The sequence below is a fragment of the Pleuronectes platessa genome, chromosome 2 (assembly GCF_947347685.1).
Source record: "Pleuronectes platessa chromosome 2, fPlePla1.1, whole genome shotgun sequence".
NCBI lineage: Eukaryota > Metazoa > Chordata > Actinopteri > Pleuronectiformes > Pleuronectidae > Pleuronectes > Pleuronectes platessa.
The window spans coordinates 27,418,027-27,445,420 of record NC_070627.1 but is presented as its reverse complement, the minus strand read 5'-3'; the positions used below and the strand labels follow the sequence as shown (position 1 = coordinate 27,445,420).

Here is a 27,394-nt window from a genome sequence, read left to right as displayed (position 1 = left end):
CTTATGAGCGATGGATGGAGTTTAAATGGAAGATTCTTGCTTTTGTGCCGGGAGCCTATTTCTCTGGCGTTCATGTTATATTAGGTCCTGTGAGATTTTTCCCGAGGTGCAAAGGCAGAGGGGCATTCATTAGGAACCTCCTTTACCAATCATCATCAGAGAGACACATCGCAGCAGAGATCTCTCCTTTCTTTCATGCAGCTAATTAGGTTCTTTTGCATGTTGGATGGTCGACTAAATATTACCTTCATTATCCAGCTACATTGATTAGTCCGCCCTGGTGCCGAGAACTGAAGACACAATGCAGAGAGTTGGAACGTACTTTCCTGCCTCTCTGAGAGATTATCTTGTCTTATGCTGAACCTTGAGCATCTGCTGAAACACTAACAGTGCCAGAAAAATATGAATCTTAATGAAGCTGAGGCTTTCATGGCTACAGACATATAAGTGACACAGTATGGCAGGAATCGCAAAATTAAAACAAATGGAGATTTTGCGTATGATTTTCCATTTTCTTTCTTTTCTACAGGCTATTTCACAGGTTTTTGTGGTTTTCTATAACTCATGTTGATTACACTCATCTGAAAAATGGACTGATGGGGGAATTGAGCCTCTTTGAAATCAACTCTGCTATCAATGATGCCACAGCTATTCATGATGTACTACAGGGTGGTCATGTCCTCAGAGTTTGGTGAGTCATCAGGGGGCCTGTTCGGGACAAATTATTTGGGGTTTGCAGCGATACAATTAGAAAGGGCGACAGAGGGGACGTGATGATAAAAGTTAGGACCAGAACAGCTTGTGTCTGCGTACGTGAACATTTATTACACACAGCCTCAGTGACTTGTGTACTGTTCGCTGCTTTATCCTCTATAAACATTTGATAATCTGGTAACTATGAGGGAGACACTCCAACACAACGAGCTTCGGCCAAATGTAAGAGTTGTGTGTAAGTGGTGTCATGAACTTGGAGGTTGTGACCACGACTTAATATAAATGAATATCATGAGTCTTAACTTTATGTACTGCAGCCAAGTACCACCAGGAACGTGTATGGGAGGAGGGTATATATTGGACTAATTTTGTTCACTTCCAACCTTCAGTGTCAATGAAAGAAGGAGCTTAATGCACCCATCATATATCTCAGGGGAAATTAAAGAGTGTGGAGGTCGAGGATGGTGTGAAGGCATGTAGCAAGTCTGTGTCATTGAATTTAACTGGTGCCATTTCACCATTGTGCTCATTTTCTAGCCTAAATTAAGTATTAAATCTAACTTTGAAAGTATAATCTCTAAAGATTAGCAGACCACGCTTTTGATGCAATCAACATTTATCAAGCATCTGCCATTTAATAACCTGTATGTACAGTACATCCTGCAACTTCCTGTTTATTTTCACATAACGTTTGAAAAAGAGCAAAAAGAGCAAAAATCCACAAACCTAAAGCTCTCGTTAAAGGATTTATTTGCCAGTGACATTTAAAGCACAATGCTGTTCTGATAAAGAACAGAGTCTACATTTTAAATACCCATAATCCACTGGTTAGAGTAAAACCTGACATATTTTTATAACTAGACAGAGTTAATAGTAAGAGGTTTTGACAGCTATCTAGCCTGGGCCTGTTATGTAATACTAATATGAGTTCTAAATGTTTATGCTAATATATATATATACATATAAATGTGGGTGATGATGACAGTATATATGATAACTTATGATATGATTTGCTCAAAATGTATTATGGTTATTTAAGATCACGACTCTGTTCTTCATCAGAGGTCTGAGGAAGAGAATTGTGCTAATAACATCAATGGTAAATCAATCCTTGAACGGGAGCTTTAGGTGTGTGAATTTTCTTTCTTTTTCAATTGTGATAGAGGTTTAGCAGAAAGCTTTTCAGCATTGCTTATTCAGCATGATTGTTTGTCATGTTCTGTCATAGACATCTTTCTTGCTGTTCACCACTTCCTTCAGCTGTGTCACAGCTGGTTCGTGATGACTGTAGATCATCATATCATCATAAATGTGCCTTGAGAACATAAATCTGTCATTTTCTTTATCGACACATCAGCAGTTTGTGAACAAACCAGGCGGCCTTTGGTTGTTTATCTGACCACTGAAAAATTCCACAACCTGCAGGAGGCCATTAAAGCACACTTGCTGTTACCGAGGTAACTATGGGTACAGCCAAATTAACCCTAATTGAGATTGAATGATTATTAAGGAATACCTTAACCATATTCAATTAGCTTATTATGATTTATGATTAATACCTAACTAACCATGTGCAATTCACCCAAAAAGCAAGAATTAGAAGCGATGGCATTTAATGTAAGAAAAACAAACAAAACTTTCTTTCTTATTTATTGTTGTTTACTTCTCAAAGAAAAAACACAAGTCTGTACTTCACCTCAAGAAAGACATGATCAGTATTTCCGCTGACTACGTAAGTGGCTCTGGAAATGACTGCTGGGTAAATTGTCTTAATGAAATACGTCGGGAACAATAAACTCACCCTCGCAAACACCGTTCCTCAGCTGGTAGCCTGCAGGACAAGTGACCTGCAGCTCGCATACAAATGAGCCCACTGTGTTCACGCAGCGCTCGCTAGGCCGACAGCTGTGGGTGTTGGTCACGCACTCGTCCACATCTGCAGGAGAAGACAAACGGTGACTGTGTGAAATGACGTGGGGTGTGATGTATGTAATTCCCCCTCTTCTGAACGAATGACACACTGATGGACCTAAGCAAATCAAGTTTTGGACACTAACAAACAAAGTTGTTTCTCACATCTAGGAGTTGGTGGCTTAGCACAATTCTGTGTTTTGCCTCTGCCTGTGGGAAAAGTGCCTGTTGGCCTCAAATTTCAGCTGAAAACACAAAGTCATTCACGTTGCACAGTCCTAAATCATGGGATAGAGGTTTTCAAATTCAAAGCTCATATTTTTTCTTTTGTTAATAGGAGAAGAAAAGCACTTGGAGATAACCATACAAGCTGTTTACAGATTGAACTCCGCACCATTGGGTCCGGATTTGCCTCAGAGTTTTTCTTTCCCTCCTGAACAGCGCAGCAGGAGATTCTCTGCTCAGTCTCACTCTGGAGTATTCAGATGAGGGGTTGTGCAGCAGGCAAAGGCAGGACCTGACGTATAAAATCTGATAGAGAGCACATCTTCTTTTTAGAGCTCATCGACACCAGGACCAGCCCAAATCACAGAAAGCTCTACTGACATCTTCATCTGTGTCTTTTACACATGACACTGCTTTTTCATCCTGAGATATTTGTATTCTTTTTGTTTTTCAGCTTTGCCTCAGTTGTACAACAGGATCCCCTGTTGTTTTCTTACAGGCTCATTCGGACATTCTCCCAAGTACGTGCTACAGGACCAGAGAAAGTCTAGAGGCTGTGACTCGGACATTTGTGTTCTAACAAACATCCCCTCTGGAGAATGTGAGGAGATTATCCAGAGTTCAGAGCCCCTAAGTGGGCAGGTCAGTATGGGCACAGAGACGATGCACAGGTATAGTTCTAGCTCACACAAAAAGGGCAGATATGTTTACGTTGATGGTAAAGATTAAAGCTGCACTAATCAATTATTTATATTAACAATGGACCAAATGACTGTGTGCAATGTAAAAATGTAACTCGTAGTGATGGACCCACGGAGATTTACAACCTGTATCTGTCTTCTTCCTTGAAGCCAAGCAACTACAAAGCACACTGACAATGTGAGCAAGTCATTGTTTTTTTAGTATTTAGCATCTAACAGATCAGATGTTTTGTTTACGAGCTGGTAAAAGCCGGAGCCCGAAACCAATATGCCCCAAAACACAACAAGAAAATAAATTCTGATGTTGCTCAGTTTGTTAGGGATGGGTTATTGACAATAGTTTGAATTTGGCATACAAAGACTTATAAGGTCAGTGATTATATATCAATGACTTGTTCCACGATTGTTCTGCTGCCTACTAGCCAATAATATTGATTAAAGCTGATCTGAGGACCACAGCATTTAGCATCTATACCAATATTGATGTTCTCAGGTAAATGTTGAAGCCGTTCAATAAGTTCCAGCCAACTAAATAATTGGCAGCTAATCCTACAAGCTGATGATAGTGATTAATGTTTGGTCGTCACTACAGTGAACTCATGGAGACCTGTCTTGCTGTTTAATGAGTAAAAGAATTCCAAAGCCAGGGCTTTGAAAAAAATATGAGGAAACTAGGTCTACGTTGTAGCACTGAAGGGCCCGAGCACCCGCAAGTTGAAGCCTGTTGCGGTCGGTGGAGAGAGAGGGATCGATGACCAAGTGCACGTCTCAACGTTGCATGAGTTTTGCACACTGCGGCAAGATAAAATGCTTCACTTCCTGCGTACGTCACGCGATGTCGATCCTTGCCTGCTAATTGCTCATTACGGTTCACGCTATCAATTGCACATCACACTGTGAACATTTTATGTAAATCGAATGATAGTTGTAAAACAGAGCTTACTTCCTGTTGCCAGTAGGTGGCGCCATCACTAATATTACATACAGATATAGATCTGTTCAAGTAGGAGCTGTGACGTAGCGTGAGCAATTTTGTGTCAATTAGACAATGCTACCACAACTTAATTTTCACATTGATCAGTAGGTGGCACTATGAACCTGAACTAATATTTATATATGGAGCTGTTCAGGTCAGAATTGTGATCATAGGTCAGTAGTTTGGAGCTGGTTGGATAATGCAGAGTGGATTAACAAAGTACTTCTTGTTTCATGGCGAATCAGTAGGTGGCGCTATGACACTGAGGAAATATCGACAGATAGAGCTGGTCAAGCTTGGACTCTTATCATGTGACAAAAGTTTGGTAGTAATAGGACTATGAACACTGGAGTTATGACAACATCATGTCCTTTGGCGAAGGATGATCCTTCACCGCACCTCAATGTTTACACGGTTTGAGGAAAAGTCACAATTCTGACCATGATCCAATGACTTGCCTGAGCTCTTTTGAGCTGTATATTGTTAAGCAGCCAGGAGCAGCTCATCAAAGTATAAAACATGTCACTTCCTGTTGCCTACAGGGGGCGCTGTGATTTCAAGTCATAATGTCTGTGTAGATGTCATCAGGCCGCGACTCTTGTCTTATGTGTCCAGTCTGGACTCGATTGGGCCAAACATGTCTGAGATACAGAAGCTCGTGTTTGATGGCGCTGACGGAAACACAAACACTGTTGTTCTCACACACTGGACCCAGCAAAAGACAAGGTTCTTTAAAAAGTTCAAGTTGAGGTAGATGAAGTCAGACTTGGCTTATTAGAAGATCCAGTTTATGACAGCTAGGTTAGGGTTACACAGATGCAGCTCGGTGGGAGTCAAGTCCAGAATGAGCAAGATGTCATGTTCATCAACGACAAGGGATGAATTGTGTCGAGTTCACCTCCAGAATACAATTTTTTTTTAATTGTCAGGCTTATTGATCCCTAAAAAAGATCTAGGGTAGTATCCTACCAGCACTTCAAAGCCTGATGTTAAGTGCACATGAAAGAAGGGGCGACGTATAGCTCACCTGGTAGAGCTGCACTCCGATGAGGCCAACATATACATACAGACACTTACAGCTAGTGGATTTAGAAGGAATGAATAGAGCTAGATGGAAATCAAAGTGTGATGTGACTGTGATATAAATGTTGTGGAGAAACTGGGAAAAGCTCCTGCACCGCCATGGTCCAACCTCACAGGCGTTTTCACTTATGTGCCTGATTAGAGCTTTCAGTGGTCTGCATTTCTCACTGGAGCTACTCCAAAACGAGATCATCAATTCGACACACAATACACCACTTAACAACTCATACTGACACAATAGCACACATACCTACAGCAGTGTAAACAAGACGAGCTAACACGCACACATTTCACATGGCTCGTCACGTCTGAATCAAGTGGAAACTAATGCACTGTAAATTCTCTGCCAAAACTTAATAGTTAGGACAAAATGTAAGTTTGCAATTACTGCATATTCACAAATGTAGACATGCCATCAAAATATAATGCCTTTTGTGTATCCAGAGGGAGATCTTTGAAGTCTGATAAACCTGCCTCAACACTTCATTTCTACTTCACCCTATATCATTTACAGCCTGATTTGCTGGTCACAGAGTTTTGCAACTTGCTGACAAAAGCCTCCAATCAGCAGTTAATCACTGTGTGAACTCTTCAAAGACGTAATCAGAGAGGTCACGTCTAACCCTAACCCTACAACTCCAGCCAATCAGAGCGCAGGATGCAGTGAAGTTGGTGAAGGTATATGTAGTAGTGAGGTACCCCCTGATTATTTTTACACTGCACAAGACTATAATCAGTGAAATCAAGCAATAACCATGTTTGAGGGACAGGACAATGTAAAGTCAGTGCAGCCGTTATTAACTGCATCAAGCTCGGGTCAGGTTCAGACAGGAAAAACTGAAATCCTGTTGGGTTCAGGTCTGGCTTGGTCAGTTTTCTCTAAAGTAAGGACTGGTGTATACCAGGAAGGGCAGCCAGAGTTATTCTCTGATCTTTACAACTGTGACATCCACTGAAGTGCTTTACCTCTTCTGCGGCTGAATATCTGTGAGCGGGATGACAAAGAGGAGCAGGAGGATCATACCGATTCACTATGTCTCTTCTCTTCTGTGTTTTTGTGACAAAATGTAGTTTGAGGACAAGTTGAGGGTTTCTCCTGGTGAAAGACAGTGTAGTGTGTGACTCCTGTTGTTGTTTGTAGTGAAACTGCTGACTTTGAAGGTCATTTTATGTGAGCTCGCGTTAAGACGGCCTTGGTTGAGTTTGAACACTGCAAGTGAATCCCTATCACAAAGAAGTGAGTTTACCACACCCAGGCCAATCCTGCTCTTCAGCCCTGCTGGATGCTTGTGGCTCCAGGCTACAGATTCTTCCCATTAGAGATCAGGGGATGTAGCCGCAGTAGCAAGATCCCATTGATACATGCACTCAAGCAATCAGGCTGGTTTTAGCTGTTGATCATGACGTTTAACCCAGTTTTTATAGAATCAAACAACCAATTAAAGGTCAACCTAGCAAACCAAAACGAGCAGCACACCCTATGGGCCAAATGGAAAACTGAGGAGCTCACATAATTCTCAACTTCAACCAAACACAAAAAGAGTTTTCTTAACATTATTCAGAATTATTTCACAGCTGCTTTAAATTTATATATGGTTTCTGACGATTCCATCAGTTTATTATAGAGAGGGGTATCAGGTTTCTGTGAACACCAGTCATCAGTCGACAGCTGGAAAGATCCACTGGAGACTCAGAAAAGTTATGATGTTCACACGTGTCCAAATAAGTGTTCATTTTATGTTTCTATTCCAGTTCTCAAGTATGTCATAACATGATTCCTGCTATATTCTATCGTGGAGGTGATTGTCTTGCTTCATACAAAGAACAACTCAGTTGGCATTAAAGGAAATCATTACATTTTTATGAAATATAATCTTGGACTCTTGAGGCTCCAGGGAAAATGAGCACCGGTGCTCCATCACACGACAAGAGGCACAATTTCATTGACTGAGGTGATATTTAAAGACCCTGAAAACCTATTTTCTGTCAGTCGTACTAAGAGTAATTGGATCCCGTATGACTAAACTATTCCATAGTTTTATTTTCCATTATTCCACTTGAGAGACTTCAGAGTTTCTGCTTTTCCCTGTGCGTTTCTTACTGCTTTCATTTAGAAAAATAGTGATGTGTGCATGTGCAAACCAATCAGGGGCTTATTGCAGTTAGACTTAGTAGGTTCTTTGCTCACTGTAAAATAAAAATGAGATTAAACCACACTCACACTGCCTTTCTGATTAAGAATGCCTGAACCAATTTTGCCTACAGTTTGTCATGAATATTTAACGTCATCGAATAATGTTTACGATTTTATTGACCATTCAGATGCTTTAAACCATCGTTTAGTACATTAATAAGACGATTAAGTCAATAGGGATCTGTGTGGACTGGATGAACACATTATGTGGTCACTTAACCAGAACCCCCTTGCTTGGGAAACCTGAGGATATCCATTCACAGCCGACACGACATTAGTGGGCTGATTAACTGTTGAGCCCTCACATTGACTATTAAGGCTGCGCATGAAGCCTTCATTACATTACCCACACACACTAACGCACACACACTCTTCTATGGTTGCGATTGTGTGTTTAAGAGAAGGCAGAGAGAAGCTGCTTTGCTTACCATGAAACCTGTAAATTGAAATCTCACTCAGCGATCCTATCGGAGTAATATCGTCAGTATTTCTGATACAAGAGCATGATAATACATTTCAGGTCACTCCACACCAAACTGCCTATAGGTGTTTATAGATCCACAGTGTTTCCAAAGTCTGTATATCTATCATAAGTCTTTCACAGTTTACTTCACAGTCTACTTGCATCTCTGTCAAAGTTACAACCCCCCCCCCCCCCCTCCCTTGTAGCACTATTTGCTCGGTTTGGGTTCCAGTCTAATCCAAACGTTGCCCACCCACTGGTTGACATGTGGAAACACTTTAGGGGAGAAAGTGCTTTGTATGTTCACTGAACGACCTGATAGGAGGAGAAACACTAACTGTTATGTAGTGCGTTTGCATCTAGAGGTATTATCCTGTCTGCTGACAAGATAAATAAACGGAGCCAGAACCGCACTTCCACTGCGTTCACTGGGTCTCAGCGAAATGCGTTTTCACAGCAGGCCTTCAGCAGTAAGTAGCACATGATCTTATTAATATTACTCAATTTCTATCCTTCCCCCTCTATAATGCCATCATATGCATGTGCTTGTGCTGGAAGCAGGGATAGGTGAACCATATTTGTAACTTGTTTTCCACATAGCAAAGCTACAAAAGTTTTCACCCTGTTGCAAATGAATGGATCAATTTACCCTCTACTGCAGCAAATGCATCAGTGTAAGACCATCTATGGAAAAGGTGGAAAGATGGGAACAATTTCATTCTGCTCTGAGGAGACAGACATGCTGTGAAATGTTGACCATGTGACAACAAGCACTTCCAACACGTTGTTTCATGAGGACTGATCTTTAATTAAGACATGTATCCTTTTAACAACAATGCTGCCTCTTTGGATCTGTTATGTTTTTAAAGAGTTGTTTCTAATATGGGTAGATACAAGAAACACCGTAACATTATTCAACAGCAGCTCACACTATAGCCTCCAAAATGACCATAAAGTTGAATAAGCACCTCTCTGAATCAACGGCCATTACACTTGACTTAATGAAGGTAGGATTTATTGCAGCGATGATGCATTAGAGTGAAATTGTTTTGGTTAGATGTAGATGATAGACTTCCAGCTGAGTGTATTATCACCCTATTAAGCTATGGAGGCTAACATGTTGGCAAACGATGTCCCATTTACACATCCAGCAGACACACAGCAACATTAGATTTTATTTGAAGTTCTCATTTTATGTGAATTCTCAGCTCCAGGGAGGAAGCGGGTTACCACAGACCTCGTAACATTCGTCCTGAGTGATCCAATCACAAGTGGTTAGCGCCAAGTACAGGTGTGAACACCACAGATACGTCCTCCTGACATCCGATCACTCAGACTAAATTCAGACACACAAATAATGCTTCTGACTATTTAAAGTTTCACAGGAGACACATACAGGACAGATTGTAATGCCAAGTGTGAATAGACGTACTTAATGTTGTCCACTTGTGATCAGAGTCCTCATTTAGAGCCGTTGCGTACGCACAAAACAGGGCCTGAAACTTGACGGGAGAAGGTTAGCACTTCTAAGATAACTCTGACCCATGGGTACGAATGCAGACGTGAAGAGTTTAATTGAAGTCAGATTATTGATCCACTTCATGATTTGCATTAAAACCAACAGCTTTAGTTGTGCCTGCTAGACATAGCTGTTCCATAAGAACCATCAATTGAAAAAAATAGTCATTAATAGTTTTTAACAATAACTTCTAACACTATCATAAAGGACGAGTATGTGTAAAATCACAATTATATGTTAAGAGAGACTATTCACTTTCATACTTCTATTTCCAAATTATATCCCAGAGTGGAGGTTAAGATCCATTGATGTGTGAAGTAATCGGTCCGATTGCTCTGAATATATAAATATCGCAGTGACACTCGTGCATAATGCTGCATGATGGATTCACTGGCACTGATAGAGGAGTGTTCGAATGGAAGGGTGAGGAGGAAACGAGTGTTGGGGTTATCAAATATTTTTTATATATATATATTTTTTTTTTTGCTGAGTCCAGTTTTACCCAAATTTCACCAGAGGGGCCTTGTAGAAAATGTCGGTCACATAAGACCAAGAAAATAACACAAAATTGTTAAGTATATTATCATAGAAAACTGGTAAACTAGCAAACATTCGACTTAAAAAGTAAAAGTAAAATTTAAATTAACCATATTGTCTGCTATGTTTATTATTAAAATAATTTGTAATAACAAAATGATTAATAAACTTGGTTTGTGTATACCTGGGGAAACAATGTGGGGAACCCAACAACACATTTTTGAATCAGGACCCTAAGAGGGTTAATCAGACAATGGTCTTTAACCAACTCAGCTAATTAGTTTCTTGAGGACAAACCTCAACGTTTCACTTGTAATGTAATATTGTGCACGTTTGTGTGGCTACGTTCACTAGCTTCTCCACTTCCGCTAGAGGACATTTAAGCTTAAAAAACGATGTGAGTGACCTTTTTTTCCAGTCGGATTTGAATGTCGGGGCTTGCGGACACTTGGATGACACCACATGTGGATTTATTATGTCTGAAGAAGAGATCACTTTGGCTGTAACCCTGTTTACCCCTGAATGTTATGTGGACTCAAACACTTCAAACACGCCTCCATCGGTATAGCGGTGAGTATATAATGTGTGAATTTTCATTTTCCTGTGAACTATCCCTTTAAGTCTGATTTGGAAGCACCAGGCAACACAGGTTTCAATCAAATTATAGTCATTAAAGGTGCAACGGGCCACAGTTGTGAGTGAATGCTGACCTCCTGTCAGAGGAGCCACTGTTGTGTTGAATGAAGGACGGGAGCAAAGTACACGCACTATGTGGAGTGTTGTAAAGGCATTGCTGCTGTATAGTAATTGACTATGGCCAACATATGTTCCCGGTAACGGCCTCCAGGAAGTGTGAGCTCAATCCGTCGATGCGTTGTTGAGTATCATAAGACCTGCATTTTCCTTCTTCATGAGTGACTGAATCCAATTAAAATGTGTCCCAATCTCTGGACAACCTGCTCCACTGCACAGCAGTTGTGCTGTCTTGGCTGTATGTGTTTGTTGTTGTTCATTTGTGCAAGTATTGTTGATGGTGTCAGCTTGTTTGTCGCCTTGTGCAAACCCAGCTTGAGGAAGGCAGCTTAAGGGACACACATAGACGACCCTTGTGAATTGCTCCAATTACTGCCAGGGGTAACATGACAAGAGGAAGCGGCAAACCTTACCTTCACACATGTGTCCATCTGTCATCAGTGAGAAGCCTGGGAAGCAGGAGCAGCGAGCCTGGCCTGCCACTGCTGTACACTGCTGACTGCAGGGACCATTTTCTACAAGAGAGACAAAGACAATTATGAGCAGCATGACCACAGTCATCTTCAGATGGCACGCGGCTTCGCCTGCAGGACAGTCTTCGCTTATAATGTTTTCACTTTCTAATCTTCATGCTGTTTCTCTGCTTTCCTGCTATTTCAGCGCCTCTCATGACCTATCGCATTCAACTCAACAGAATCAATTCCCGCTATTAAACAGCTCCGTGGTCCTGTCACAAAGAGGCACGGACAAGGAGCTGTTTCCACCACCATTTCTCACACATCCCTCACAAAAGCTCTGCAGCGGTGAAGTGCCTGAAGGCCGCTCCATACATTGATCAGGATATTCGTATGAGTAGCAGGCAGAGACACTTTGAAGGAGCGGGGGTTTTGTACAATCCTGGTGTACACTCCAGGGGATTAAGAGTTTCGGGGCTCGATCTCCTCCTGACTTTATCACAATTCAGCTCATGAAGCTACAGCAGCGTAAACACAGCAGATTAACAATGGCTGGACAGTTTATCAGTGAAAGTTCATGCTGCAGTTGGTTTTACTGCAGGAGGGAGCCTTCACCTCCGTCAGGCAGCACTCAGACACATGTCAGCCCAGTCTACTTGCTTTGCTTCAATAAAAGCAGCTGATGTGTTGAGCAGATGTATCCGGCCTACTGGGCTCTAGACGAGTTAGAGACTGGAGACACCAGTGACTGCTTGCACACTTGACTGCCTTAAATTAAAAAGCCCCACACGCTGTCATCACCCATTACACATAAAGCTGTGACACACAGTTTTACCTAGAGAAGTGATCCACGAAGAAGGAAGTCACAGCGGGAGGTGAATATCAGAAGCCAAAATCTACAAATCATATTTTATTTTCTAAAGACAACCTCCAACCTTGTTCATAGCTACCTTTATATAGGTAAAGGGATTTTGGCAGAATCTCTTAAACCCTGAAAATGACATCCCCGGGGCTTCATTGAATACAATACATCACTTATTATTTTCAATGAGTTCAATTAGCATGGCATCTGGAGTTCAGTTATTTTCCAAATTCAAAAAGTACAGTTCACATTGGCTTCATTGATTCATACACTCTACTGTGTTGTAAAAGTAAATGTATATGGATAAAAAATTTATTTTTGTTGAGGTCACTGTGCTCCTGGAATCATTCAAAGCTTTAGCTGTGGTTTTATAGCCTATGGCATGCCACAGCTTGATCTCAGAGGTCTAGGGGGGTTTCTGACACACAGGGTGCACTGTGGGACTTGACATACAGTACACATGTGTGTTCTGAACTATGTCCAATCCAACCAGTCAGCCACAGACAGCCAAAGAACCGTTACGTTTTAGACACTAAATAAATAAAGCAAGTAGTGGAAGACATCAAAGGGTCTGAATACCTTTGTTAATGAGAGATTTTGACTTTAAATAAATTTGCTAAATATTATACTTTGTCATTATAAACTGGGAACTTGAGCGCACATTGATGGCCACTGTATGTACTGCAGGAGTGACTGGTTGTTTCAAACAGCTTGAAGGGATGTTTATACCTGACATTACATGAAGTGCATTATACCTGACATTTTATCTTACTCGCTGAGATCAGTAACCCACCCACTTACATGTCATTTTCACACAAGTTATTATTTACATTATTCCTGTATTAGGAAGAGTAAATAAATTTGAGAGTTATAAATATATATTTGTGTTTCTATATGGATTGTGTTATTGAGCTACTATAAGTCTTTCCACATTTTCCATGGTCATGTATGCGCAGGGTTTAATGAAGACCTTATTAATATATATATATATATGTTTCCTCTAAATGCACACATTCCATGCAAACTGAAAGTGTATGTATTAAACTGTAATGTTGGCAATACCTGTACATGGATTGAGGCGGACGGGGCTGCTGGTGGTGGTACTGGTAGTAGTGGTCTGTGTTTGGACCACAGAAGGACGGTCCTCTCGGACTCTGTTGTCCTCATCAGGACTCACTGCAAAAAGAAACGCAACATCAGAAAACATAACAAACATGACCGTAAATGAAGGACCACAACTAAGGGTGGGATTTTAATGTTTCCGATCTATGAAACCAGTTTGAAAAAACTGAAATTACACTCATTATATGTTCCCAAAAAGCAAGCCACACATTGACCTGAGCTGGATGCTTTTGTCGTTATTCTCTTTTATAGAGCACCGAGAGGTCTGGGAATAAATTATCTTTCATTTGTGGTTGCAGGGAATTTTGATGAGCAGGTTTAAATGGCTCTCGTTCAACTGCCATGAGAACGATGATGAACTCGGGCTATTGGTTTAACCACAGCATAATCATAGAGAAATGACCATGTAGGATAAAGACTCAAGTAGTTAAGCTTTTAATGGAAGTAAAATACTATAGTTTTATGGTACAGAAACTCCTTCATCTCCTTTTAACGAATTCCAATCATTATCTACTTTAGTATCACCGATGAAACACAAGGTCAAGTAGGGAACAACATTAACTACATCTGAAAAACTATGAAAACGATTATACAGTATTCAGGCTAAAGCACTATTGCAGCGGCCTTTCTAAACCTTCCTGTTTGAAGTGGGTTGTTTTCTTGTCCTGTGTTAAGGCTATAGAGCTACTTAAGAATTATTATAGGGAAGGATTGTCTAAAACTTCCTAAATAATTCTACAATAAACCAATATAATGTCCCTTGTAGAGTTTGTGTGCTGGATGTTGTGTGCAGATCTTTTTATAAACGTTTAGGAAACTTTGTGTTTATCGGCAATGAAGATTTATAGTCAATGTTTTTCACGACTGAATTTTCTTTATTACTGTTCATGTGTGTGGATTTGTATATATGTTTACATTATTTACTGAACTGGAGTGGTGTTTTCATTAATTAAATATTGTCTATTTTAGAGGTCTGTTAAGCATCGGCACAATGTTCAGAACCACTTTCCGGTTTGTTCACAACAAAAGCTCTTTAAAAATCAAAGCATTACAGCAACAAAACACAAATAATGCCTTTACTTTGAGGAAAACTTGTTATGGAGGAATCGATTTTTTAAATGTTGTTGCTATGAAGGAGATCAGCACCAGTGATTCCCATGATTATCTGTGTCAGTCTGATATGGTGAAATAAAAATAATCAGATTATCCATATCATCTGCCGTAACAGATATTAATTGACTTAGGCTGCCAGTTGCCAACCACTGCTGTAGATTATCTGAGGATGTGAAAGAAGACATGTTCAACTTGGCAAGCATCTTAACATGTTGTTACATTACAGATTCTGAATGTTGAAGAGACATTAAAACCATTGCAAACATATAAGGTTCTTCATATTCACACAAAAAATTTGACAAATGACTGGAAAATCGCCACCAAAACTCTTCCATCGGCTGTGTTAAAAATGTCTGCTGAAGAAAACTCAGGTAGTGAAGATGACGCAGCTGAATGACCCTGTAGTGAAATCACGACAAACAACACTGTCAGTAAGTGCATGCACCTGGGCCTTTTCATCATGTGGATAAAAAACCCTGAGTGAAAACACCAAAAATGAAATATCACAAAAAAACTTTTAGGCTTTAGTCAGGTGAAAAAAGCCGGCATGGTGGATAAAGCTAAATGTGACAGAGTGCAATGGAAACCGATTCTAAATAATTGATGAGATACATAAAACATACCACAAGTGCCCTAAACATCATGCAAGCTGAAGGGATGAAAAGAGTTGATGGAGAAACTCATCATGAAACATGTAATTCCATTGTTTTTGTTTGCCTAAAGTTTGATTGACTTTTACCTTTTTAAGTATGTTACCTTACCATAAACTCTTCTTCCACAATGGTTTAAACTTTAAAGGATATAGTGTTTCTATCCCTGCATATAGCCATTGTAAGCATTAGCTACTCTTGTCAATCCATGTTGCTGGTTCAGCATTGAACCTTTGGCAGTGACTTTATGCCAGCACGTTCTGCATATTGGATATTCACCTTCAATAGATACCCTGGTCATTTTTTAGATATCCAGAATTCTCCCACACTGCAGATTTATTTCAGTTTTTTTTTGGTACATCAGTTCCCTCACACTAATGCACACCAACAACGTGACTCGCGAGATGCAGGACAACAAAGTTAGAAATCGTAGTTTTTACAATTCTTACGGTTATGAAACCGTGACATCATGAAACTGCGGGTTATTGTAAAGCCAGTTAAAATCCGAATATCCCAATATGTAGCAATAGCAAAACCTCTTAACTAACTCCTATAGTTACGTAACAATAGTGACCAATGTGGTGTTAACCTGCATTCATTCTGTTTTTGCCATCATTCAGGAAATCCTCTTTAAAACATCAAATTTTAATGGAAACTTAGAGAATTTTTTTTAAGATAGCCTGTGATACAAACTACAAGCTTCAAATTTGATGTGGTCATATACCAGACAATGAGAGTTAAATAAAAGATGCTATAAAGTTGCATTATGGGAATTGGAGGATTCAGCAGTAATCTGTCGTCTGTGGGTATCCGAACTTTAATTAATGGAGCACCTAGACTTACATTTGGTAAACTGTATACTGCTAATAAAAACAGTAAAGTTCAGTAGACGTACTGCTCATTGCCAGGTTTTTGTTAACTTCAAATGCATGAATGATGAAAAAATAATGAAGGACCAATCGGATGATGCATAGTAAACTTTAGGGAACGGATGCATTTATGGCCCAGAAATCGGTTTAATACTGAAGTAAACCCCACTAGTTCATTGGGTTTTTCCAACTTAAAGTAACAGTGTGCCAGGCTTCTTCTACCAAATTCTGGAATGTACAGCAAGAAGCTCATTATGTGAAAGTGACATTTCACTCTGAAGGTGATTTACAGTACCTGGTGCACAGGAGTGTCGGTCTTTCTGCAGGATGTAACCCTGGTGGCAGTCACAGAGGTAGGAACCCCACATGTTGGTGCATTTGTGCTGGCACAACTGGCCTGCGTACAGCTGACACTCATCCACATCCTCCTGCTCATTCACCACGTTGGCAGCTTCATCTGTGGTACTGATGGAATAGGCCTCTTTGGGGTACTTGCTGTCTGAGACTGGAAGGAATGAGAGAAGGGGATTGGTGAGGTCTCAAATTGGAGACAGCAGATTGGCTGGATAATTTATGCTGCACATGTACCTCATGAAACTGACTTGAAGACACAAAACAACATCTGTTCCTCTTTAACATTTACATCTACAGTTTTTTAAGTGACTCTTTTATCCAGAGTTTCAATATCCAAATTAGCATCATTACAAGAAAACAGTAACACTTGTACTGGGCAAGGGTCAAACCATCACGCATTTATAGAGCTCTTGTGACCATAGCAAGTTAATGTCAGAGTGAAGTACTGGGAAAAGAAATAAACAAGATTTGTAAGCGTTTTTAAAAAGCTATCAGATTGAGAAGAGAGGGCATGGTAGTATGTAGTGAGTGAAAAACATTTTTTTGTTTACTGCTTCTATTAGTGCACATATAAAACCATCTCTATCCCACTTTTAATGTGAGCTGACCAGGCACTGAACCCTTTATTAACCTGGAACATTGCATTACCTCACACTTCTTTAAAGCATTGCCAAGCTTAGCCACTGGAACTAGACACAATAAGCTTGACAAACTTTGGATTTCGCTTAATGCCATAACAATCTCCATGGGCTTCTTAAACTTGAGCCACAGGAAAGCAATACATCATACCTAGATAGCTTAATTACCTTCAATCACGTTTTTAAAATCAAGTAGTATTATATCAATTTTTTTTATCCGCTCTAACCCAGGTCGCAAAAAACAGCATTGCAAGCTTACAGAACTGACCTTAAGCCACCTGTATCATCTAGGGTCACTGGTTATATTATAATAATTACTGTTCAGGACTGAATCAACCACTGTCTTGGAGCCATGGTAAAAGTATATTAGATTTGAAAGCAACTGCTCTTAACTGCTCTTAGTTTGGTTCAGGGAAGAATACACCTGCTATCAGAACCAATGAGGAACCAAATATGCATGCTTATCTGGGTATGTTTTTATTTTAATATTATTCTAAGTATTCAAATATTGTAGGTTTCACTACAATTGTATTTATATAATAACAATATGACTTAGAGGCTCTACACTGCAGTACACAAACAATGCTGCTCCTTTATTGCCATGTCCTCTAAACAGATGGTGAAGGTGTAGGTTTAGTACATGTACAGTACTGAAGACCCTGAAAAAAAATGAGCCTAATTTACTGCTTTGTTTTAATAATATCACAGCAAAGTTAAGCCAAATAATGTTTAATGATGGGAAATCCGACTGAAGAACTGCTCGCACTGCAAGACAGCAGGGACTAATTGCTGTCATGCCATAAATCCAAATGGAATTCCAACTGTCAGATCATAGATTATTTGTACAATTAGTCAGGTGTCATGACTCCCCTCTAAAGTGATTTAGCATTTTACAAAAAGTGGAATGTTCAAAATGAAAAGAGCGGAGGCTGAGATTTCTTGATTCATAGTCTCTAGTGTGTTGCATGCACCACAAGCACTTGGTCCTACATTTCCCATAACGCTGATAGTTCAAGTGTCTCATTTGAGCCTTCCTGACTGGTAATCACAAACCTGACATCCCTGGTTCATAGTTTCTCGTAGACATTTTTTCTTTGTAAGCCGATACCTCAAGTCTTGTTACTTGTGTCATTTCCTCAGACTTTGCGAAGCTCCTTGCAGATCCACAGAAGGCCCTATATAACAGTGAAGTGACATCGGGACCATGACTGGTAAACTGATTTTCATGAGGGACATTGGAGGAGTATCCCTTTAATCTGTCAAACATAAGTAAAAACCTAAAGGCAAAAATAAAAATAAAATGTTTTTGTTGGTTTGCCCAATCAAGACTATCGAAAAACACACAGCACTGTGCATGTACATGTCAATGCTTCACATGCACTGTCAAAAAGTCAGGGCAAAAAGTTTACTGAAACAATCACGGTCCCACTTCTCTGTTTTTAGATTTCTCACAGTCATTACCTGGAGTTTAAATTCAAAGGAGCAGGGCGATTAAATGTTTTTTCTGTTTTAATTAAAAGGCAGTGAATCATAAGACTAAAAACATATCCCCCATGGAAATAATTACAATGCATCCTCATCCATTTTCTCATCCATAAAACACTCACAAAGTAAAGGCATACTTCATGCATCTTGAGTATGTGTGTGTGTTTGTGTGTGTGTGTGTGTGTGTGTGTGTGCCTGAGAGCTTGACAGTTCTTTTGCAGCTCCTAAACCTTTCACAGCTTTCAGCAGGTTAAACGATTCCCACTCCAGGATGACATCATTCAAATTTCCCATTTTAAAGCTGAGGGAAATGAGCTGCTGTCGATAGTTAGAGCCGATTCGATTAAAAGGCAGGATTAGGAGGAATTCCTCTGATGTTGTGAACGAAATAACAGCAGGGAGGCAGCGTGGAGACTGACCTCACATCATACCCACATTCAACTATTCCCAATAAAGTACAACCACGAGGGCTGACTCATAATGAACTGCCGATCCATGCTGTGCTTCCACTCCAAGACATGAACTGGAAAGATGAACAAAGGTTTCTCAAATCACATATCAGTGATTTGGGGATGATACATGTGCTTTTCTGGGGGAGGCTGACACTCAGAGAAAAGTACTAACTGACTAACAGCATTGCGGGGGGTGTGGCTGAGGGGTAGAGTGGTCGTCCTCCAACCTGAAGGTTGGCGGTTCAATCCCCAGTCTGACCAATCTGCCTGCCAAAGTGTCCTTGGGCAAGATGCTGAACCCTGAATTGCCCCCGATAGAATAACAAAGTGCTGCGATTAGATTGTGTGTATGTGTGAATGGGTGAATGTAAAACTGTACTGTAAAGCGCTTTGAGTGGTCATCAAGACTAGAAAAGCACTATATAAATACAAAACCATTTACCATTTAACAGACTTATGAATGTGTTGTCATACCATGCCAATCCATAATAATAAGTGTTATTTTCACCCATCGACGCTGTTGCCCTGCTCATGGCGCTTAAAGCTGCAAACAAGATATATGCATCAAATGCACCCAACAAAATCACCGGTATTCAAACCGCTGCTCTGTAGATGTACAAACAAATGGATATTGGAATAATTTGCATGAAGCATGTTTATCCTCAACCTCATTTTCTTAAGAATTCATGGATGCAAATGTGTCTGGCATTATGTACGTAATGGATCAGAGACAGAGGAAAACTTTGCTGGCACAAGTAGAGAGATGACAGCCTGAGCAGCCATCTGTTCCTGATTCATCCCAGCTTGCATATATCTTTCCCCATTACTCCGAAAGGCAACATGACTCCTGACCGATCAACCAAGAGCATCTGTCTCTTGGAAGATCAAACTCAGCCCCCGCTCCACCTCTGACATGCACTTCAACGAGGACAAAACAGCAATGGCTCCACCTAAGACGGTTCCTGTACGGTGCAAAGTCTGTTGAAGCCACAACAACCACAGTGACAACAAAAGTAGTTTGCAGACATGCTGAGGAGGCAAGTTAAAACTAGTGCTGAAGAAGTTCTCATTATATGTGTGTGTGGGGGGTGATATGTGGACAAATGCACATATAAGACTTTAGGATCTCCATAGGGAGGTGTGTTCAATCCATAGCTTGTAACCAGCTCGCAATTATGACATAATTTGGAGCCACAGCCCCAATCAGTGGGGATTTTGGTTTCAATCCATGGTATACAGGTGCTGCAGCCCCTTTTCTATTACACACTATTCATATACTGTTGGCACAGCTTATCAGGGGCAATTTGAGGTTCAGTGTCTTGCCGAAGAACACTTCAGAATGCACACTGGAGGTGCCAGCGAAAACACTGGTCTTCTGGTTAGTGGCCAACCCTCTCTACCTCCTGAGCACAGCTGCCCATAGAACCACATAAAATGACGCACACCATCTTTGAGAACAATATTTTAAATGTGTACTTTTACTTTTTGGTCAATGTCCCTTCCACTAACATTGAGGAGGTGATGTTTACGACCGGTTCTGTACCGAGCCACCCAGAAGAAATCAAGATCAAACTTGGCTTCACTTTTGGGAGCTGTCATGTCGTCCTTCTTAGCATTCAGTCTATAGTGAAATGTGATAAATGTCCTTAGGTGACGCCACCTGAGTCAGCATTGATTGGGTCTGAAGACTACAAGGTTGCAGTTAGAATAAGTGAAACCTCTTTATCTTGCCCGAGTCTATTGGCTCCAATAGTTTTGGAGGTTTACGTTTCTTTACATGGATGTCTATCTGTTTTTACATTTATTCTGCATGGTGAGACTGTTATTGGACTGCAATGCTAAATCAGTTGTGTACTCCTTTAACTGCAACAGTATATTATTGTATAGACTAGTTCAGAGACATGTGTATTTGTCTACATACTAACTCCAAGCAGGTTTTGTGTCTGTAGGATATTCACAAAGAATCCCTGTCTGCAAAGGAGTTGTTCACAGCTGCAAAGTATCACACATTGGGCCAATTGTGGTGAAGCAGCTTCAGGAAGATCCTTGAGCACAAAGTATTAAATATCTTCCTTTATATCACTCTGAGGAATGGTTCACTTTCTTTTTGTTTGACAACATCCCGAAATCAAGTAAGCTAAAAGTTCCCCTTGTTCTCTGCCAACTGTAAAACCACAATGCATGATGGGAAAAGGCTGGCTTTCCATGAACTAAGTGCTCACTGGCACAGATGTGTGTGTGTCCTTTGGTATATGATGGATTGAATGGATGTTGTGTGGTTAAGAACTTTGATTAGTCGAGAGTGGCTAAATAATCTACACACAGACCTTAACTGTGCTTAAATCTTGAAAACATGTTGGTAACAATGTGGAAATGAGTATTATTTTACAAAGCGTACAAATGAAAGTGAGTTCTTCAGGATCTTTTAGTCACAACACATGATTTTCATGGGCAGATAAAGTTTACCCAGATGTTGTAGAAAAGCTGATCTTGACATTTTTTTCTTCTTTTGATCACTTTAGAAATCCTCTTTTTAATGCATCTTAAAATTTGACCTTTTTCGGGAACACCTCCATCTAATTGTGAAGATCATGTGATATGATATAAGGCTTCTATACAACTTCTAAGTTTTGTAAACTCTATCATTGTTTAGTCAGCAAATATTATTTTTCTAAGAACAGCTCCTACTACTAAAAGATTAACCGAGTTTTATAGTTTTCACACAGTTAATCCTGACAGTACCTATGAATGTGATGAATCTCTTTTCCATTTCAAAAGCTCATTGTCGAAACAAATTGCCGTACGGTGGATAACAGGTACCTTTTTTTGGCATAGGAGTTGGTCTGGGTTTCTGCTTTCTCTTCAGCGGCATCTGGCTGGGACCTTCCTCTTCCTCGCAGCAGGTGAGAAAGACGTGACCACACGGGTAGCTCAGGTACTGGTGAGCATCACAGCCCCTTCCTTCGCCGCGCACTCGTAAGCCAAGGGCACAGCAGCTGCAGCACACCTGGACATCCAGACACAGCAGCAGAGCCTATTAGGAGGGTGTCAGTAACGTGCCCTTCACATCTCTAATCACCACCTCTCTTTATGGCCCTCCACTTTTAGCCCTGATTAGCAAACAGCTGAGGAGGGGGACAGGTAACCGCAACACAGGCAAGTGGGCAAATTCAACCCTGTGAACACACTGCAAAGGATTTCAGCTGCAGCTTCAAGTTGAACCACATGTCATGCAAAGCAAAGCAGGCTTTCCCCTTTTTTTTTAACTTTCCTTAAAACACAATGACCTGGCACAGTGGTTTGGCTCGGCCGCCTCAACACATGAACAGTTGGCCCGAGGGCTAAATCACCAGGTCTCTGCTTGGAGAAACAATGAATGCTTTTTGAGCCGACTCCGACCAAAGGCGGGACTCGAGTTTCCACATGGAAGTATTCACAGGTCTGAAGGGCACAAAGAGAAACAGGAGGTTTTTTGGCAGTTCTTTGCCAAGAGTTTGAGCTATTTGCCAATAAACACAAATAAGCTGTCTAACCTTTAGGAAAGCCTGCCTGCTGGTATCTGAAACTGAAGTCTCACTCTGGCCGAAACACCAAAACATTCCTGGATAGTTATAATTAGTTTAAAGGCTAAAATAGGCAGACAGAGTCAGTTTTTACTGTAGCCATTTTTCAGAGATGAACATTCTCCAATTGTAGGGACTTTCTTAGGGGTTTGCCTTTCACATATCACTCAGAGGCATTCCAAACAGCAAAGAAATCTCCACAGCGTTGAGGTGAGGTCTGGTGTAGCAGACAGAGGAAGGACGTAACGCTGCAACCATCACATGTTTTCGATTACAGCACAGATTTCACGGTCCTTATCACAAAAAGCTCTTCTGACATCTTTCTCTGTGTCCTCTACATGTGTGGCCCTGCTTTTGCTTGCTGTGTTAGAAAGGTCATCAACATACGCTCCAGGTGAATCCTGCTGAGGATCTTCTGATTTCTCACATTGCCTCATTGAGACCTTGTCCAGAGACTTTGTCCATTGTCCCTCTACGAGGGGGCTGGTCAGAGAAAGTCCAGAAAGTCCATGTATAAAAGCAGGTCGTGTAACTGTGGCAGTTCTACAGGATTCACAGCACCCTACCACAGCCAGGGGTGGACTGGCCATCTGGCATACCGGGCATCGTCCCGGTGGGCCGTTGACCCAATGTGGGCCGGTCTGGTCTGCTATGTTTTTTTTTTTTCTCTTCTTCCTCTCTAAATTCCCTCCAATTGGGCCGGCCAATTGGCTACAGAGGGCTAGCAGTGTGTTGCCAGCATCGACACATATTATTGGTCTATTGTTTGTCATTGTCGATCAATCATGGGATGACAGGCTCAGAGAGCCCTGACAGTGCTGTCAATCACAACACAAACCAGGGTGGGGCGGGACCTCATGGCATTGGCGGGGGGAGTTGCGGGACGGGCTGCTGCTGAGACAGAAACATAAAATGGATAATAAGAGTTAAAAACGCCCGGGTGGCACTGAGAAGCATCGGGAAAAAAATCTGAAGTCTCTGGAGGTGGAGGCTGCTAAATGTGCCAAACTGACGGACCTGTTTGGTGCCGGGTTCACCAGCCCAGCAGCAGCAGGTGCGCCGGGAGACGAGCGAGGAGGACTCGACAATGATGAGCGAGTGGAGGCAGACATGGTAAGTAACGTTGGCCTGGGGCTGGCTAGGCTACATTTTTGTAGCATGTCCAAAACAAAGTAGAAAACGTTTTTGATTTTGTTTTAATATGCCGAATTGTGATATTATGGGTTATTATTGTTCAGATGATTTAGCTAAGCTAGCTAAGAGCTGCTAACGTCGTTTACTGTTGCCATAGCAACAGTAAACTTTCTGAGCTGTAAATAGAGATGCAGAATCAAGCTAATTCTTTTCAGAAGTTTTATTGTGCTTATGTGTTGATCCTTAAAGGTGTGATCATGTACACTAAATGATCAATTATTCTCCATTACAGGTTGTTGTGATATATTTGAGGAGTCGTTCTCCCTCTGTTTTATATGTGGACATTTGGGACCACTGTTAGAATTTGGTAAGTTTATCATGTCTTTTTTAATGTATAAATTCATACTATATAATTTTCAAAAGGTTTTAAAAGAAACACACATCCAAAAAGTTCTCAACTCTAGGTGCAGGACAGAGGAAAATATTTTCTTTATTTTTCAGACATTATAATGTATCCATATCCTTCTCAGGTCGACCACTTGACATGTGAGAGCCTGAGGAGTTGTTCCCCCTCTGTCCATGTTCGAGGACTTGCTCTCTGCCTCCACTCTCTGCCTTCACTGTACCATGTCTGTTCAGTCTCCTCTAGTCTGGTGAGTTTATCATTTTTCATGTTTTATGAAATCATACTTAATTTGTGATGATTAGAGACATTATAATGTATCCATGTCCTTCTCAGGTTGACCATTTGACATGTGAGAGCCTGAGGAGTTGTTTTCCAGACACAGGTAGAGCTAACAGGGGCGTCACCCTGGGCCTGCCCTTTTGGGCTGGGCTTCAGCTGCAGATCTAAAGGCTGCTTCCAGGGGCATGGGGCCCTCAGCCTTTGTTTTTCTTTGCTTCTGCACCTTACAACATACATCACACCTTAATGTCACACATCCAAACACTGTTAACACCACTGACGCGTAACATATTTTACACATCCCACTACGTAGTTAGAGCTATCTTGATTTGGAGTTAAATAAATGTACTTTTGGCTTGAGAGGTTTGTGTGTGGCCTCCCTTCTTGTTGCCATCTTTGAGCTAGGTGGTAACAGTAGTATGCATGAGAGAAGATGCCGCGAGATTTGTGGACTTCTATGTGATGTCCGCTGATAATGTAGTGGGCTGGTCTGGACAGACAATGCCAGGGCTGAATTTTTGTCCCAGTCCACCCCTGTCCACAGCTGATGATTTATTCTTTTGTTGTTTTGAACGGTCTGAAACCGTGAGTCCCACTCAACCTGACTCACAAAAACAGCTCATCGTCTATTCAAGAGGTAAAAGTAACAACCTGTAATCAGCTCAGGGTTTTCTACAAACCTTAGAGGGTGGGGAATGTGGGCATTATCATCCCTGATGACTTAGTCATCTTCCTCCCGCACTCTTCACTGCGTGCCATCTAATTAGAGTACTACTTTGTGGCAGACACCCTAACTGTTGTAAAACAGCACAGTGATGTACCTGGAAGGAGTCGTCTGAGCACTGATCCTCCTGATCCACTTCACATGTGTCCCCTCGTCTGGCTGAAGTCATACCTGTGTCGCACTGGCTCTCCTTCACTGAGCTGAGACAGCAGTGATTCTGTACCACACTGAAACACACACACACACGCACACACAAACATATTAACATTCTGACATGGACATTTTCATAGACTTTACTGAATAAAAATCGTGTTAGACAAATTAATGGTCACAAAACGGTAGAAGATCCTTTTTAATCCTGCAAATAGACTGGTTGAGTTCAACTCAAAGACCCCCGGGTCAGAACCTGGTTTAAGGTCGTAGTGAATCAGAAATTCAGCGAATCAATAAAACCTTTACAGTCACTGTACATGTGCTGTATCAAGCCACATACGAGGAACAAAATATTAAATATAAATAAGGTTTTTTAGGACCTCTCTCTTTACTTTGAAAATTATTATCATTATAACTATTGCTATTATTTAGCTGTTATTATTAATGAATAGATTATGTCTATAAGAGTCTATACATTCAACCTTATAACAATTCTGATGGTGCTTATATTAAATCCAAACAAATGTTGTTAGGCTACATTCATAGCACTAGGTGTATGTTAGTAAACAGCATTTCATAACTAAACGATCACTGTGCATATGCGTATCATGTGACCATCATATGCACTAGGCATGTGAGTGAGTGCCTGTCTTAACACAAATTGGGTGAACAATAGCTCACATTTTAAGCATGTAAGCAGTTGCATTATTATAAAATGTAGAATTTAACAGCTGTTAGCAAAAACAACAGGTTCAGCCACATTTGTTATTGATTATTCATGTTGGGTTTTACACTGGTAGCTGAGGCAGATATTGGTTGTTTTCTTCCAGAGGGGGATCACGTAGGACACTGAAGAATCAGAGAAGGCTAACCCCAACCCGAAAAGACCCAACCAGCAAGCTGCTGTGAGTGTCTACATCATTGTTTCCAAAACATCTCTGTTTTCCGTCCGTCCAGACTGAAAGCATTGTTTTCAAACTTCGCTGTTTTAGCCGCTCTTAACCCTTTGATACACAACATGGGTCAAAAGTGACCTGATTGAGTTTTACTTGTAAATATCTTTGCAATAAAATTATTTCATCATTCAGATTTCCAGGAATTCCTCAATTAACTTGTTTTGGATCATTACAAATTCTTATTTTCATTTGTCCTTTTTTACTTTTTTAATAAAAATCTTTTTTGTATCATTACCCTTCTAAGGCACAACATGGGTCAACATGGGACATGTTATTTCATGCATGGCTGTGCTTCTGTGCTATATCTTTTAAAATCTATTTATTTAATCATTTAATATTACAAAGAACTAATTAAAATATCTTGATTACCACAAATCATTATTTTCATTTTCTCTGTCTTAATTTTAGAACTAAAATAGTTTTTGTATTACTACAACAAGTTTACACACATGGGTCAAAAATGACCCATTTATGCGAGTGTGAATTTGATAGGAACCTATGATATGTAAATATTTGTAGTTAGGAACATGTTTACTGTGTTTTCGCACATCTGATTCTTGTAAGTGTTATTTTACAATTGTTTTACCTAAGAAAGTATTTGATATCATGTGAAAAGATAACTGCACATAGACATAGTCTACTTGTCAGAACAAGTAGTTCTGACAAGTGTGGCATGTGAAAAGTTGTCCACAGTAAACATGTTCATAACTCCAAACATTTACAAATCAAAGGTTCCTATCAAATTCACACTTGCATACATGGGTCATTTTTGACCCATGTGTGTAAACTTGATGTGGTAATACAAAACTATTTTATTTCAAAAATGAAGACAGAGAAAATGAAAATAATGATTTGTGGTAATCAAAAACAAGATATTTTAATTAATACTTTATAATATTAAATGATTAAATAAATAGATTTTAAAAGATATAGCAAAGAAGCACAGCCATGCATGAAATAACATGTGAAATGAATACGGGTCGTTTTTGACCCATGTTGAACCTAGTGATACAAATATGATTTTTATTAAAAAAGTAAAAAGGGACAAATGAAAATAAGAATTATTTATGAATAAAAACAAGTTAATTGAGGAACTCTTGGAA

General features: G+C 40.4%; 1 protein-coding gene across 2 annotated transcripts in view; it reads right to left on the bottom strand.

Annotated features, from left to right (window-relative positions):
* The window catches only part of fbln2 (fibulin 2), a 72,448-nt gene that overhangs the window by 13,974 nt on the left and 31,080 nt on the right, over positions 1 to 27,394 (bottom strand). For both annotated transcript variants that reach the window (XM_053438339.1, XM_053438344.1), the window contains exons 4-9: positions 25,280 to 25,409; positions 21,897 to 22,083; positions 16,443 to 16,652; positions 13,456 to 13,569; positions 11,490 to 11,591; positions 2,516 to 2,650 (exon numbers count right to left, since the gene is read on the bottom strand). In XM_053438339.1, coding sequence (XP_053294314.1) covers positions 2,516 to 2,650; positions 11,490 to 11,591; positions 13,456 to 13,569; positions 16,443 to 16,652; positions 21,897 to 22,083; positions 25,280 to 25,409 — 878 coding nt within the window. The remainder of the gene's footprint in view (positions 1 to 2,515; positions 2,651 to 11,489; positions 11,592 to 13,455; positions 13,570 to 16,442; positions 16,653 to 21,896; positions 22,084 to 25,279; positions 25,410 to 27,394) is intronic.